This window comes from Mobula hypostoma, chromosome X2, assembly GCF_963921235.1.
Source record: "Mobula hypostoma chromosome X2, sMobHyp1.1, whole genome shotgun sequence".
Lineage (NCBI taxonomy): Eukaryota > Metazoa > Chordata > Chondrichthyes > Myliobatiformes > Myliobatidae > Mobula > Mobula hypostoma.
Genome location: NC_086129.1, coordinates 36,864,320 through 36,882,050, shown reverse-complemented (window position 1 = coordinate 36,882,050; position 17,731 = coordinate 36,864,320). Strand labels below are relative to the sequence as shown.

The following is a 17,731-nucleotide window of genomic DNA, read 5'->3' as shown; positions in this document are numbered from 1 at the left end:
TGTTGCCTTTTGTATATTGGTTGTTTGTCCACCTTTGTAAGGTGTGGTTTTTCATTGATTCTATTGTGTTCTTTATACTTGGAATGTCCTAAGGAAAATGAATCTCAGGGTAGTATATGGTGACATATGTTTACCTTGATAATTTACTTTGAATTTTGAATTAATATCTGCTAATAATTAAGGTCAACATCATCCAGGGCAAACAGCTTCTTGATGTGCACCTCATCCACCACTATAAACATCCATCCCATTACAGCCTCAAAATAGTTGTTTACACCCTCAATATGGTCATAGTGTGTAGTGTCTATAAAGTGCACTGTGATTACTCACCCAAGCTATTTTTATAGCACCCCCCTCCCCAAGACTGCTTCTCTTCTACTCAAAGCCATTTTATCATCCATATTTCCCAATTCTCATGTAAGGTGTTTTGAAACATTATCCATTTTCCCCCTCTATATTTGAACTGAGTGTTTCCACATCTGTTGTTTTTGCTTGAGTTAATGTGGCTTCATTCAAGCTATTGTGTGCTCTGTATATTTTTTTCCTTTCAGCTACATATTTCGATTGAGCTGCACCAGGCTTGGCCAGTGGGCAATTGGCTATGTCACTGCAGATGGTAACATTCTCCAAACCATCCCTCATAACAAGCCCCTCTTTCAGGCGCTCATCGATGGATTCCGTGAGGGCTTGTAAGTTTATAGATCACCTTGCCATTACTAAATAATTCAGTTATCTGTACAGAACTAACTGCTTCACTTAAGGTTGTACTTTTAACTTTTATTTAAAATTGGAGGACTTCAAGACAGCTTTCAACTTGAATGTTTTTCACCTTCAACTGAAATTCAGTTTGTGCTACTCGAAATATTATGATACTATCTTTATATATGATGACACTTAGTTAATAAAATTTAAATATCCATTCCCCATTCTGGCTTCTCTCTTACCTCTTCTCTTTTTCTCGCATGCCCATCACCTCCCTCTGGTGCCTCTCTCCTTTCTCCCATGGTCCACTCACCTCTCTTATCAGATTCCTTCTTCAACCCTTTACCTCCTAACTTCTCACTTCATCCCTTTACCTTCACTCACCCACCCACTTTCCTCCTCACCTAGCCTCACCTATCACCTACCAGTTTGTACTCCTTCACCTCTCCCCACCTTCTTATTCTGTCTTCTTTTCCCAACCTGATGAAGGGTCTGGTCCTGAAATGTTGATTGTTTATTCCTCTTCCTAGATGCTGCCTTACCTGCTGTGTTCCTCCAGCATTTGTATCTAGTGTATTGCTCTAGATTTCCAGCATCTGCAGAATCTATTGTTTTACGTATCTCAATCACTTTTGGATATGAACCTCGATGATATTTATCATCTTTAATGCTTTTTTAAAAAAAAAAGTCCATCAAATTTGAGAGAAGGCAGCAAATGGAAGTTCTAGTATTCTTGGAGTACGGTATATTCCATGAAAATGTATAATCATTGTTTACCTTTGCAATACTCAAAGGATTAGCTAATATTACATTGCTCAAATTTTCAAAAGACACAAGTTATGTTTTTATTTGAACAATTAAACGAAGAAATTCTTTTAATTTGTATCGAACATTTTGTTCCTCCCTCCAGAATACTTTAAGGTGGTATGCAATTAAGTGCTTTATCATTCTCATAGGAAGTTATTAGCATGTCCAGTATAGATTCATTATCATACAGACATACCATTTGTAGTTTTGTTATAATTTTATTTCTGTAGTTTGATTCTCCTTCCATTGGTTGACAATGCATGTGATAATTGCTGCAATTGTAATTATAAAAATTGCAATTAAAAGTAGATTGGATTGTTGTCAACTATACCTTTCAGGGTAATTATTTTCAGCCATTTCAGTTGAGGATCCTTGTAAGGGGAATAATTTGAACAATCCCATAGTTCCTTCTCATCCTAATGGAAAACTAAAAATTCAGCTTTTATTGCAGAAGTAATCATCTAAAAAGGTAAGAACACAACATGCATAATACAGATTTCTTGGCACAATTGTTGTGAAGAGTGGAATCCCTGCTTTCAGATGGTGAGAAGTCTGAATGTAGTTTCCACAGATGTTTAAAGACGTACATCTCTTGGGATCACCATATCTCATTTTGAAACTTGTGGTAAAGTATAGCTTCTGAGATTTCAATTATTGCCCAGTCTGAAGTTGCAGGAAGCTTAAATGAGCTTTTGGGGAAAAAAGCAGATCTAAAATTCAAGGATCTCTTATTGAAATCAAATTATTAAGACACTTCAGACGTTCATTATTGATGATTGTTTATAATTTGGAGTGTTTTCCTGTTATTGTTGCACTGAATGCACCATGGTTTGAATTCTCTACGGTGCTGTTCCTATTATTCAATTTTGTATACATTAATAAACTTAATAGTAGAGTTTTTACAAGTCTCAAAAATTGAGAAACTAATTCACATATAAGCCTTGTCTTTTCTGCATGTAATCGTTGCTTGTGCTGCTTTCATAAATTAGCTTTATACACTTGGAACAATCCTATTCATTTCTCTGAACCCTTTGTCATATTTCAAAATACTAATAGAAAGTAGGGTATACTAATACATAGTCCCTCACCTTCCAATTAATATTTATGATGTGCTGAAATAATGGCTTAAACTACAATAAAATTTAAATCTTACTTTTCATTCAGTCTTCCAATTTGACATGACCCATTAAAAGAGCAATTATACTAGAATGAAGAAGTGGAGATTCCCCAGGATCGGGGAGTACCATACTAGTAATTCAGAAATACATGTAGAAGATATTTTTTACAGTATTGAGAGAAAATATTTCACCTGCTTGTTCGAATTTGCTATTTTTCTTAGTTACCTGTTTCCTGATGGGCGTAGTCAGAATCCAGATCTGACTGGTTTGTGTGAGCCAACACCACATGATCATATCAAAGTAACACAGGTATGGTGTGGAGTCTATTTACTGCTCTCTGGGAAGTTCAGTGTTGCTTTAGACTTTTTTAAATTTTGCTGTCTCATGTTGTCCATTCTCTGGTTCATGTTTAAGCAATATGAGTTTAAAAGTACAATTTTATCTGTTTTCCTTGATGCTCTAGGCAAATTAATAGTTCAAATCTCTGCATTTCTGTGACTAATTCCAAATACAATGGATTCTGGTTAATTGGGACGCGTTGGGACCAGTACATGTTGGCCCAGTTAAGCGGCTGCCCCAATTAATCTGGTCTCATGGAAATAGTCAAAAAGGTATCCAGAACCTCATACAAGTGCTCCCTAAACAATCTCCACGCTTCTGTGCATTTCCCTGAGAAAACCTCCCAATTTACACTCCCAAGTTGCTGCCTAACACCATCATAATTAGCCCTCCTATCCTTGTCCGTGGCTGTGCTATAGGTCAGGGAATTGTTTCATTTTACTTGTGTTTACTCTGTATCTTTTTAAATGTATATTAGATACTTCTAAGATGCTCTTCTGTAATCCATAACATGATGAAAAGGAACCCATTTTGCTGCCCCTTCTTTGTGTTTCACAGCAGGCCATATCATAGGGATTCTGTGCACTATCCTTTCTATACTGCGAAATTGCAACAGTGTGCACATTTGATGTCATCTTGTGGGTTATATAGTTAATTCATAGTTCAGCCCTATATCCTTTATCTTTTGTGATTACACATGAAATACCATTAGCACTTTTATAGCTTTGGTACCATAAATACATATCAAGTAAATTTGTATGTGCAAAATACTCTGCTTTCCCACAGGATTTGCTGTACTTCCAAGTGCTGTTATCTTTTTAATCTAAAACGTATTTGTATTCCATTTGCCAGTATTTCGTTCTTGCCTGTTGCTATCAATATTCCTTTGCCACTTTAGCCATGGCTTAATTTGTAGCAAGCATTCTGTATCCAGGAATGTGAAATCAACTCCCTCAGCAGTGGATTAAACATATGCTCAGTGGCCACTTTATTTGGTATTTCTTTTACCTAATGAACTGGTATGTTACTTGGGTCACATTTCTTCCCCATTCTGATGTTTGGTCTGAAGAGCAACTGAACCCTTTAACCATGTCTGCATGCTTTTATGCATTGAGTTGCTGCTACAGGATTGGCTGATTAATGAGCCAATCATCATTAATGTACAACTCTACCTAATAATGTCACCACTGAGTGTATATCATGGCTAATATTTCTGTGTAATACTGAGGGAATACTGCACCCTTAGAGGTGTAGTCTTTTGTCTGTGATGTTAAGCCAAAACTGTATCTGCTTATTAAAGTAATCTGTTTCCATTGAATGTTTTGAAGAAGAATGCTAAAACTATTCCTGGTAATTGGATAAATTTTAATTAATTAAACTATCTTAAAATACATATTGTATATTTATTAACATTTTCCACATGATTTCATCAATTGTACTTCAAATTGGCTGTAAGTTGCTTTGTGATGTCCTGTGGTCAACATGAGCAGTTTTTAAAAAAAAAATGTATTTTCCTTTTCTAAATTGTTGAATATGCTTCACATCATATGTAAATTTCAAATTCCAGTTCCACTTTCAAAAGCATTACTGTACATGTTGAGTGTGAGTCAAATAGTACGGAGCTAAGCATGTTGGACACCGCTACCCTCTTTCACCCACTCTCAAACACTTAATTGAGAGCTGCCTCTAAAATATAATATTGCTTAATGTAATACTTAAAAGAATGATTTGATATTGGTGAATGTAAATTGTCGCTTAATTTTGAGGGATAGATGTATATACATTACTTGAACTTCACTACTTTGAATTACAAGATAGTAAGCTTCATATTTGGCATTTTCATGCACTAAAAAGGCAAAAGAAAATATTTTTGAAAGCCAAGTATGATAATATTGCCAAGCTTGGAGATAGGCGATTCTGAAATACTGAGTTGGCTCAGTTGCCTGGTTGGTGAAGAAACCGCTGTTTAGATCCAAATTCAGTCTGATGATTATTATTATTATTATTATAATAGGCTGGCTGGTGATGCAATGGCATCAGCGCCAAACTCCGGAGCGAAGGCTCCCGAGTTCGAATCCAAGTCAGGCGACCTCCCGAGCACGCTTTCCATCCGTGCCAGGTTGAGTGTCGAGCTAGCCACTCGGCCTCGTTTTTAAAAAGAAAAGTCAAGTCAGGAACGTTCATATCATGACCCAGTTAATCCGAAAGGAGACCAATCCTGACAGCACGTGCCAGACAAGAATGGCTGACTGTCTGGTGTGACATGCTAAAAAAAAATTATTATTAACCTTCATTCCCAAACACTGAATCAGATAAAATAAGCAGATTTTCCATGTCTAATTGGTGTTCACCAGCCTTCTGGGAAATGTGTGATAATTGGCAATTAATAATGTTTCCTCAATTATTGCTTAACCTCAGTAAACAGCCTTGGATGTGAAGAACAGATCCTTGCAAAAAAGGTATCAGGGTGGTTGATATTTCTAGAACTTCATCAAAAGTGAATGAGTGTTTTAAAGGCAGGAGGAAGAGTAAATAATGGAATAATTGTAGTACTGATTTTCGACACCAGTTTTCTTTTCTTGTTTTCTCCTCTGCAGGAGCAATATGAACTTTACTGTGAGATGGGCTCCACATTTCAGCTCTGCAAGATCTGTGCAGAAAATGACAAGGATGTGAAAATTGAACCCTGTGGTCACCTAATGTGCACTTCTTGTCTTACAGCCTGGCAGGTAGGGAATGTTTTATAGCAAGCTCTTCTTGAAGGTGTTCTGTTGTCTTACTGTGCAGGCAGGTTTTAATACAGACAGAATGTGTATTGTAAATCTCAGTGAAAATTCATTTGTCATCAACAAATCGTGAGTTATAAACATTTGGAAAATCATAAGGACTTAAAATTTTTCGGTTAAAAATCCTCTATCCTAAACATTCATTTCCTCCAGCAGAAGCTGGCTGTAATGTACACCATCTGCAAAACCCACCATTGCAACTAAGCATAGAAATTTATCTCTGTGAAAAATGGACAGCATTGGATTAGCTGTGATTTCTATTCAGATAGTATTTAATTTTACTGATTGCTCTTCATGTAAGAAGGGCTGAAATCTTTCAAGTCTATATTATACCACTCTCCAAAATGCATTTCTATGCCACATTCTTTTAAATGTATTTTTTTTTCTAATTGGTATAGAGTGAATATAAGAAATAAAGGTAGTTTAGCAAATTTTTTGTTATATGTTAAACCATGGTAAACCAGGACCAGACGTGCCTTTCACAAAACTACAGTGAGTGTTTGATAGTAAAAACAGCATGTTATAAATAATCTTTGAAATAACAAGAGTGAGATCTGTGCAAGAGCAGGAACCATTGAAAAGAGCAAGTCTCGTGTGAGTTTCACTTTGTAGTGGGGGCAAGATCTGGGCGAGAATTGGAAGTATTGAAAAGCTGAGTCGTCGTGTGAATTTCACTTGGGCCTATAAGAAGTGAGGTTTAAGTAGAGTGGCCTTTGTTGGAGTAGGTGGAGTTAGAGTGAGGAACTGAGGTTTTGGCTCTAAAGGCTTCCACAAGAAGAGGTGAAGCCAAGGTCCCAGAGCACCTGTTGTGTGAGTAGGCCAGTGTTGAGTCTGAGGCTTTGGCTCAAGAGACTTTTGCCAGAAGGCACTGGTCAGTAGCAGGTAAGAACAGGAAAGTTTTTTTTTTCATAATTTTTAAGCTTTTAAATGGATACCAAATTACATTTAATTAAATAGAGTAGGAGTGCAAGATCAGGTGATGTGTCGCAGCTGCACAAGGTGGGAGCTGGTGGAACCCTGTTATGGTTGCTGATGACCACATCTGCAGTAAGTATTGTTCGTGGAACAAAGGCTCAGATTTTATCACAGTGGTATATGAGTTTCAAACATGGTGATGCATCAGAGAGGGGCAGATTTACCTGGACATTGTGTTTCAGGAGGCAATCACACCCGTTAAATTAACAACTTCAATTTTGATCTATAGCCAGGGACAAGAGAATGTGACTGCTAGTGAGACAGGTGGAGGGGATCCAAAAGATAGTGCCAGAAGAGTTCAGCACTTGAGCTTGCCCAGCAGGTCTGTACTGGCATATGTTGTGAAATTTGTTGTTTTGGGCAGTAACACATTACAATACATAATAATTTTAAAAACTATTAATTACAATAAGAAATGTATTTTAAAACAAGTAGTGCAAAAAAAGCAAAAAAAAATTATGGTAACGTACATGGATTCATTGTCCATTCAGAAATTTGATGGCAGGAGGGAAGAAGCTGTTCCTAAAGCATTGAGTTTGAGTCTTCAGGCTCCTGTATATCCTCAATGGTAACAATGAGAAGAGGGCATGTCCTGGCTGATGGGGGTCCTTAATGATGCCACCTTTTTGAGGCATTGCATTTTGGAGATGTCCTCGATGCTGGGGAGGCTGGTGCTTATGATGGAGCTGGCTGAGTCTACAACCCCCGGCAAGTTTTTCCGATCCTGTGCAGTGGCCCCTCCATATTAGATGGTAATGCAACTATTTAAGTGCTCTCCATGCTACATCTGTAGAAATTTGCAAGCATCTTTGGTGTCACGCCAATGCTCTTGAAACTCCTGATGGAATTTAGCTGCTGGTGTGCCTTCTTCGTAATTGCATCATTATGTTGGTCCCAAGATGGATGTTTAGAAATGTTGACATCCAACAACCTGAAACCGCTCACCCTTTCCATTGCAGATCCCTCAATGAGGGCCGGTGTGTTTCCCATGGCTTCCCCTTCCTGAAATCCACAATCAATCATTTGTTCTTACAGATGTTAAATGCTAGGTTGTTGTTACAAGTTCACTCAACCAGATGATCTATCTCACTCCTGTATGCCTCCTTGTCACCATCTGAAATTCTCACAACAATAGTTGTGTCATCGACAAATTTATAGATGATGTTTAAGCTGTGCCTAGCCATACAGTCGTGGGTGTAGAGAGAGTAGAGCAGTAGGCTAAGCACACATTCTCATTGTGTCAGTGTTGATTGTCAGAGCAGAGGAGATGTTATTTCCGATCTGCACTGACTGGTCTCCTGATGAAGTCAAGGATCCAGTTGCAGAAGGAGGTACAGAACCCAGGTTTTGGAGCTTGTTGATTAGTACTGAAGATACGGTGGTGTTGAATGTTGAGCTATAATCAATAACCAGTAGCCTGATACAGGTATTGCTATTAACCAGTTGGTCCAAGGCCAAGTGGAGAGCAAGTGAGATTGCATGTTGTAGAACTATTGTGGAGATTGGCAAATTGCAGTGAGTTCAAGCCCTTGCTTTGGCAGGATTTGATTCTAGCCATGGCCAACCTCTCAAAGCCCTTATCACAAGCGTGAGTGCAACTGGGTTATAGTTGTTGAGGTAGCTCACCCTGCTTTTGGGCACTAGTATGATTGTTGCCTTTTTGAAACAGGTGGGAACTTCTGACTGCAGCAGTGAGAGATTTAAGATGTCCTTAAACACTCCCCCTAGTTGGTTGCAGAGGTACACCAGAGCCTGACGCCTTGCGAGGGTTCACCTTCTCGTAAGATGTTCTGACGTCAGACTCCCAAGACAGAGATCACAGGGGCACCAGATGCTGCAGGGATTCTCTCAGGTGTAGTTTTATTCTCCCTTTCAAAGAATGCATAAAAGGCATGGAGCTCATCTGGCAGTGAAACATCAGTCATTCATGATGTTAGGTATAGTCAGGAGAATGGTCTCAGTTTTCTGTTGCAAGGATCGAGAGTCCCCAAGGCTGTGTTGCCTACCTGGTGCCCAGGTTTGAGACATCTCATTGACCTGCAGAGGAATTTGGAGTGGGAGGGGAAAGATCCCGTTTCCATGGTCCATATGGGTAAGAATGATGTAGGAAGAACAAAAATAAAGGGCTCTTGTGAGGGAATTTGAGCAGGTAGGGACTAAATTAAAATGCAGAACCAAAAAAGATGATCTCTGGATTGTTAACTGAGTCATGTGCAAATTGGCATTGGGTTAATTCAATCAGAGAGCTCAATGTGTGGGTCAAAGATTGGGGGTGGGAGAAGTGGGTTTGAATTTGTGGGACATTGGCACCAGTATTAGGAAAGAAGGGAACTATTCCAGTGGGGCAGGCTCCATCTGAACCATGCTGGTAAATCACATAACTTGGGCTGTGGATAGGGCTTTAAACTAAATAACAGTGGGGTATGGGTTCAATAGCTTAGAAAAGAATGGATAAAGTAAAAGAGAAGGGAATTGAACTTCAGGCAGCATGGAGACAATTGAAAAGAAGGGTCGTCAACACAGGACTGAAGGACTGGATGCATGCATTATACGAAATAAGGTGGATGATCTTGTAACATATTTAGAAATTGGCAGATATGATGTTGTGGGCGTCACTGAGTCATGGTCGAAGAAAGATCACAACTGGGAGTTTAACATCCAATGATACACATTGTATCAAAAGGACAAGCAGGTGGGTCAGGTGGCTTTGTTGGTTCAAAAAAAATTAAATCAAATCCTTGGAAGTGACATAGGATCAGAAGATGCAGCATCTTTGAGTAAAGTCAAGGAACTGCAAGGGTAAAAAGACCTTGATGGAACTTGTATACTGGCCTCCGAACAGTAACCAGGATTTGGGGTACAAATTACAACATGAGATAGAAAAGGCATGTAAAAAGGGCAATGTTACAGTGGTTATGGGGAATTTCAATATGCAGGTAGATTGGAAAGATCAGGTTGGCACTGGATCCCAAAGAGAGTGAATTTGTAGAATGCCTACGAGATGTTTTTTTTTCAGAGCAGCCTGTGGTTGAGTCCACTAGGGAAAAGGCAATTCTAAATTGTGTGTTGTGTAATGAACCAGATTTATTTAGGGAGCTTATGACAAAGGAACCCTGGAGGCAGTGATCATAATATGATAAAATTCACCCTGCAGTTTGAGGGGGAGAAAGTAAAGTTGGATGTATTAGTATTGTAGTTGAGTAAAGGTAACTACAGAGGCATGAGAGAAGAGCTGGCCAAGCAGCAATGGCTGGAGTTCTGGGAGTAATTTGGTTGATGAAGGATTGGTTCATCCCAAAGAAGAAAAACATTCTAAAGGGAGGATGAGGCTGTCAGAAGTCAAAGGCAGCATAAAAGTAGCAGAGGGCATACAATATAGCAAAATTAGTGGGAAGCTAGATATCTAAAGTGATGAGGAGAAAGAAGATGAAATATGAAGGTAAGCTAACCAATAATAGAAGAGGTTTTCAGCTCTATAAAGAGTAAAAAAAAGAGGCAAGTGTGGACATTGAACCGCGGGAAAATGGTGCTGGAGAGGTAGTAATGGGGAACAAAGAAAAGGTGGACAATCGGAATAAGTGTTTTGCATTTGTCTTCACTATGGAAAACAAGAGTAGCCTGCCAGAAATTTGAGTGTGTCAGCAGAAGTGAGTGTAGTTGTTATTACTAAGGGAAAGGTACTTGGGGAGCTGAAGCATCTGAAGGCAAATAAGTCACCTGACTAGATGGACTACACCTCAGGGTTTTGAAAGAGGTAGCTAAAGAGATTGTGGAGGCATTAATAATGGTCTTTCAAAAATCACTTGATTCTGGAACGGTTCTGGAGAACTGGAAGATCTAAAATGACGATCCAGCCTTTAGGAAGGAATTGACACAAAATGCAGGAAATTATAGTCCAGTGAGTCTGACTTGAGTGGTTGGCAGGATAGTCCATTATTAAGGATGAGGTTTTGGGGTACTTGGAGGCACATAATAAAATAGGCTGAAGTCAGTAACTTGGGATGGTGCTCTGCTAATGTAAAGAGCAAGCAATTATAGAGTGATGCAACATCACAGTAAGAATTGCAGGTTTTGGTGGTTTCTGTGCTGTCATAGATTAATTTTCTTTATCAAGAATATCTGGCTTTGTTTTTGCCTACTTAAGGTTCAATTTGTCCTGCAACTCAGCATCTGTTAAATTTGTGTTTTTTTTTTAGGTTAGTACTGCATCAGGAAACCCTGCTGGCAGATGTTTAACTAGATTTTAGATCAGGGAATGTCTAACCTCTAGAATGACCAGAATCATATTTCTCAATTTTTAGTTAAGATGGAGCTGAGCTCCAGTCTGTGTCGAAATGGTGGTTCAGACTTAGTTGTTTTTTTTAAGTTATTGGGAATAGTTTTGGGGACAGAGGAGAGGTTATAGGTCAGATTAGGGTATAGGGACAGGGGTGTAGGAGTTAGAGGTCAAGCCTCTACTCCGAACTCCGTGTTGGAAGTCCAGCGATGTGGATGGGTGATGAATGCCACCTGCAGATCAGGCCTCCGCTCTGTGTTCCAAGTCCAGTGACATGAACAGGGCACACAGGATATCTGCAGTATGGGCCTCCGCTCTGTGCTCAAAGGGGTATTATTTAAGGAAACCATGTTGACTCTGGCCTATTTTACCATGTGCCTCCAAGTACCCTGAAACCTCATCCTTAACAGTCGACTCCAGCATCTTCCCAACCACTGAGATCAGGTTAACTGACCTATAATTTCCTTTCTTCTGCCCCCCCCCTCCCTTCTTGAAGAGTGGAGTGACCTTTGCAATTTTCCAGTCCACCAGAACCATGTCAGAATTTAGTGATTCTTGAAAGGTCTTTAATGCCTCCTTCTCTTCAGCCACCTCTTTCAAAACCCTGGGGTGTAGTCCATCTGGTCTAGATGACTTGTATCTTCAGACCTTTCAACTTCCCAAGCAACTTCTCCCTAGTAATAGCAACTGCACTCACTTCTGCCCCTGACACTCGAACTTTCGGCATACTGCTAGTGTCTTCCATGGTGAAGACTGACACTGAAGACTTGCTCAGTTCATCTGCCATTCCCTTGTCCCCCATTATTATCTCTCAAGCGTCATTTTCCAGTAGTCCAAGATCTACTTGCCTCTCTTTTATTTTTTATATATCTGAAGAAATGTTTGGTATCCTCTTTGATATTATTGGTTAACTTTTTTTATTTGTTTATGGAATGTGAGTGTCGCCAGCTAAGACAGCATTTATTGCCCATCCCTAGTTGCCCTTGAGAAGGTGGTGATGAGCTGCCTTCTTGAACCACTGCAGTCCCTGAGGTGCACCCATTGTGCTGTTAGGGAATGCCATGGTTTTGACCCAGCAACAATGAAGGAACAGCGATATGTTTTCAAGTCAGGATGGTGAGTGACTTGGAGGGGGATTTCCAAGTGGTGGTGTTCCCAGCTATCTGCTGTTTTTTGTCCTTCTAGTTGGTAGTTATCGTGGGTCTGGAAGGTGCTGCCTTAGGAACTTTGGTGTGTTTTTGCAGTGTATCTTGTAAATAGTACACACTGCTGCAATGATTTGTCGATGGTGGAGGGATTGGATGCTTGTGGAAGGGGTACCAATCAAGTGAGCTGCCTTGTACTGGAAGGTGTCAAGCTTCTTGAGTGTTGGTGGACCTGCAGTCATCCAGGCAAGTGGCGAGTATTCCATTAAACTCCTGTCCTGAGCCTTGTAGATGTTGGACAGGCTTTGAGGAGTCAGGTGAGTTACATGCTACAGGGTTCCTAGCCTGTGACCTGCTTGGTTAGCCACAGTGGGTTATATGGCTAGACCAGTTCAGTTTCCTAGCTTACCTTCATATTTCATCTTTTTGTTCCTTAAGGCTTTTCTAAATGCTTCTTAATCCTCTAACTTCCCACTAATTATTGCTCTATTGTATGCCCTCTCTTTGCCTTTTATGTTGGCGTTGGCTTTGGCTTGTCAGCCACAGTTGTCATCTTTCTTTTAGAATACTACTACTTCTTTGTGATGTATATATCCTGCACCTTCGGAATTGCTCCCAGAAACTCCCAGAACAGCCATTGCTGTTCTATCATCATCCCTGCTAGTGTCTCCTTCCAATCAACTTTGGCCAGCTCCTCTCTCATCCCTCTGTAATTCCCTTTACTCTACTGTAATACTGAAACATCTGACTTTAGCTTCTCCCTCTCAAATTGCTGGGTGAATTCTATCATATTAACATCACTGTCTCCTTAGGGTTCTTTTACCTTAAGCGCTCTAATCAAATCCGGTTCATCACATAACACCCAATCCAGATTAACTGATCCCTTAGTGGGCTCAACCACAAACTGCTCTAAAAAGCCACATCCTGGCTACTGTTTGGAGGCCTGTACATAACTCCCAACAGGGTCTTTTTACCCTTGCAGGTACTTAACTCTATCCACAAAGATTATACACCTTCCTATCCTATGTCACCTCTTTCTAGAAGAGATTTGATTTTATCCCCCTCTGCCTACCTGCCTGTCCTTTTGATACAATGTGTATCCTTGGATGTTAAGCTCCCAGACATAATATTTCAGCCACAACTCAGTGATGCCCACAACATCATATCTACCAATCCCTAACTGCGCTACAAAGTAATCTGCTTTATTCTGTATACTGTGTGCATTCAAATATAACACCTTCAGTCCTGTATTAGTCACCCTTTCCGATTTTGTCCCACATTATACTGCAACTCAACTCACTGACTGCAATTTTGCCCTATCTGCCTGTCCTTCTTGACTGTCTCACTACACACTGCCTTTGCTTGTATACCAACTGCCCCATTCTCAGCCCTATCACTCAATTTCCATTTTCCCTGCCAAATTAGTTTAGACCCTCCCCAACAGTTCGAGCAAACCTGCTTGCAAGGATATTGATCCCCCTTGGGTTCAGGTGTAATCTGTCCCTTCTGTTCTGGTTATACCTTCCCCAGAAGAGGTTCCAATGATCTAGAAATCTGTAACTCTGCCCCCTGCACCAATTTCTCAGCTAGACATTCATCTGCCAAATCATCCTATTCTTACCCTCACTAGTGTGTGGCACAGGCAGCAATCCAGAGAATACTACCCTGGAGGTCCTGCTGTTCAGTTTTCCACCTAGCTTCCTAAACTTTCTTCAGGGCCTCCTCCCTTTTCCATTATGTCCACAGAATCTCATGTCTACTCTTCTAAATATGGAGTCCCCTTCACTACTGTAGTCCTTTTCTCCCCCCGCTTCTGAGCCACAGTACCAGAGACCCAGTCGTAGCAGCTCCCCCATGTTGGTTGTTAACAGAAGTGATGCATATGAGAAATCTAAATCAAAGTATGAATCTGAAATTGATGACTGCAGAATAAAGCCGCAAGTAAACAAATCAAATCTCACTGTCCACATTTATTGGAACATTTTTTAAAAAGTCTGTTCTATGGTTTGAAATTTTTAATGATAAATCATAGCACACCATCTCATAGAAGAAGCTTGAGATCAAGTAAGGATTTTTTTAATGGGGAAAAAAATCTGTAAGGTCGTTCTCCCCATGACTCTGTTTCCTCCCACAGTGCAAAGATGTACAGGTTAGTGGGTTAATTGGTCACAGGGACGTAATTGGATGGTGTGGTTTTGTTGGGCAGGATGGGCCTGCTTCTGTGCTTGTATCTTTTTTTTAAAAGACGCTTAATATCGGGTTTATGTATAAGAGTTACTGGAGGCCAAGTTGCATAATTCCACTGGGCACTAGCTGTTCTGATTTCCATACAGTTTCTAGATATGAGTTGTATGAAATTACAGATTTGTAAAACTTGTATCCGGAGAAAAGATACATTAGCAATTAAATGCCAGTAGAAATAAACTTGTTTCTCATGTCATGAATCAAGGATGTTACGTATTTAAAGTAGTTTGGATGTGTTTACCTCTTTGGTGTATTTGCTCATATTCTATTTGTAACACATTTCTGTTGCATAGTCATATCTATTATTTTTGTATTAATACTTTGGGTATAGCTCCATGATACTGCCTCAGTGCCTTTGCACTGGTTGTCCCTTCGCAGTCGACAACAGCTGATTAAATTCCATGTTCTCTATTTAGGAATCTGAAGGTCAAGGATGTCCATTTTGTCGTTGTGAGATAAAAGGCACTGAACCAATTGTTGTGGACCCTTTTGACCCGAAAGATGGGCCAGGTCAAACCCGGCTGGGAATGGAAGCAATGTTATCTCCGAATTTTGAGGATGAAGATGATGACCGTAGTGATGAATTGTTTATGATGAACAAGCTGGCAAATACAAAGGTAACTTAAAGACTAGGGTGTGATTTTTTTTTTTAAAAAAGCATTCCAGGACCAATAGTGGATTGAAGATTTATTGGTAAAGGGCCAGTGTACACATAAGTTACTGGTCCCCACTTCAGAAAGAGCATAGCCTATATATTGGCTATGATTTTCAATTACATGTGCTTTAATGGGCTTTTATATTGAAATGAAAGTTAGTGTTACCAATTTGTAGAAATCTAACTGCAAATAGCAATAGGAATCCGGAACTGCAATGCTACAAGGTGAGGTATGCTTCAACAAGCGTAGTGGATTAGTAAAAATTGATTGCTTGTATGCAATGTCCTCTATGCTCCTGAACTGTTAGAAATACTGAGGAAAATCTTTTCGTAAATTTGAATTTTATTATTGTGCCATCGAGTGTCACAAGTTGAAAGTTATATAAATTGAACAATAATTATGCTTCAAACATAATGTTCCCTAGACCCCACAAAGAAGTAATTTTATTTGGATGTCTTTGTGTTTCTCTGGATCATGTTCTTTCTGAAGTAGATGCTTCGTTATCTTAAATATGCATTCAAATTATAAAGTACTATTTTTCTATTAGTTTGCTATGGAACACAGCAATCTGGATATAGAATTCATGCAGAATTCAGCAACCATCTATAACAATCAGCTGCAGTGACCTTTGCTAATCTGAGAAGACAAAATAATAATCTTAATACAAAAGATTTGTTGTAAACTCCTTCCAGATTACTTATTGCCAGACAAAGTGAATAAACTTCAGCATCCATCCCAGCCTAATGACCCCAGAATTGACCTCTGTATTGCACTCATTTGGACACATTGGTCAGGCCGTATTGTTCTCAGTCTGACGCCAAGGACACTATTGGAAGTTCTGTCATTGGAGATGATGTAAAGATTCATGATGCTATCATTAAAGAAGAAATAGTGAGGCATCTGGAAAGAAATGGATCCATCATGCAGATGCAGGATGGATTCAGCAAAGGCAGGTCCTGTTTGACAAACTTACTGATGTTCTTTGAGGATATAACGAATGCAGTGGATACAGGGGAACAGATGGACATTATTTACTTGGATTTCCAGAAGGCGTTTGATAAAGTGCCACATAAAAGGCTTATCCATAAGATAAAGGATGCATAAAGTTGGGGGTGATGTATTAGCATGGATAGAGGATTGGTTAACCAATAGAAAGCAGAGAGTTGGGATACATGGGTGTTTCAATCAGTGGTGAGCGGTGTGCCACAGGGGTTGGCGCTGGGCCCGCAACGGTTCACGATGTACATTAATGATCTGGAAGAGGGGACTGAGTGTAGTGTATCTAAGTTTGTTGATGACATTAAATTGAGTGGAAAAGTAAATTGTGCAGAGGGTACGGAGAGTTGGCAGAGAGATATAGATAAGTGAGTGGGCAAGGGTCTGTTGGGAGTACAATGTTGGTAAATTCAAGGTCATCCACTTTGGAAGGAAAAATGAAAGAGCAGATTATTATTTAAATGGTAAAAGATTGCAGCATACTGCTGTACAGAGGGACTTGGGAGTGTTTGTGCATGAATCACAGAAGGTTGGTTTGCAGGTACAACAGGCTATCAAGAAGGCAAATGGAATGTTGGCCTTCATTGCTGGAGGGATTGAATTTAACAGCAGGGAGGTTACGCTGCAACTGTACAGGGTACTGGAGATGTCGCATCTGGAGTACTGTGTGTAGTTCTGGTCTCCTTACTTGAGGAAGGATATATTGGCTTTGGAGGCGGTGCAGAGGAGGTTCGCCAGGTTAATTCCAGAGATAAGGGGATTAGACTGAGGAGAGATTGAGTCGCCTGGGACAGTACTTGCTGACATTCAGAAGAATGAGAGGAGATCTTATAGAAACATATAAAATTAGGAAAGGGATAGGGAAAATAGAGGCAGGAAAGTTGTTTCCACTGGTTCATGAGACTAGAACTAGGGGACATAGACTCAAGATTTGGGGGAAGTAAGTTTAGGACGAAGATGAGGAGGAGCTGCTTTTCCAAAAGAGTGGTAAATCTGTGGAATTCTCTGCCCAATGAAGCAGTGGAGGCTACCCCAGTAAATATATTTAAGACAAGATTGGATGGATTTTTGCATAGTCGGAGAATTAAGGGTTATGGGGAAAAGGCATGGAGGTGGGGATGAGTCCATAGTCAGATCAGCCATGATCTTATTGAATGGTGGAGCAAGCTTGATGGGCCAGATGGCCTACTCCTGCTCCTGTGTCTTATGTGCTTATGAATGTTATTAAAACCACCTTGAAAAACAGAATGTCGTCTTGAATGTCTGGAAATCCCTGGCCCAAAACCTTGCAGAATGGAGTAGTTGTTTTTGGGATGGCACTGCGAATTGTGAGTTTGTGAATTGGGTGCACGGAGCCTAGCCTAAGTGATAGGAGTGGACCACATCACAAACTATCCACCCATTGATCTTGTCAGCCACCACCCAGCCCAACTGTGTGTCCTACATTGTCCTTGTTTGTCATTTCCGTACCTACGGAGTTAAAGAAGAGAGTCACCCTTGATCCAGAGCAACTGCCTGAGTACTAAATTTAAGAAACTGACGTTGAAGATTTGGTGGCGATTTTAACAGGTCTTTATACTTGGATCTATGTGGTGGTGATTTATTAGTTTAATTTGCTCTGCTAGTTGGGACTGTGAGAGAATTTTGGCTTTGTTCTCTGGAACGCACACTTTTAATGTTTAATCTT

General features: G+C 40.0%; 1 protein-coding gene across 1 annotated transcript in view; it reads left to right on the top strand.

Annotated features, from left to right (window-relative positions):
* cbl (Cbl proto-oncogene, E3 ubiquitin protein ligase) overlaps nucleotides 1-17,731 on the top strand; it is a 151,679-nt gene that overhangs the window by 113,550 nt on the left and 20,398 nt on the right. Inside the window, exons 6-9 of the mRNA XM_063038490.1 lie at nucleotides 552-689; nucleotides 2,849-2,936; nucleotides 5,564-5,695; nucleotides 14,809-15,009. Of these exons, the coding sequence (XP_062894560.1) occupies nucleotides 552-689; nucleotides 2,849-2,936; nucleotides 5,564-5,695; nucleotides 14,809-15,009 (559 nt within the window). The remainder of the gene's footprint in view (nucleotides 1-551; nucleotides 690-2,848; nucleotides 2,937-5,563; nucleotides 5,696-14,808; nucleotides 15,010-17,731) is intronic.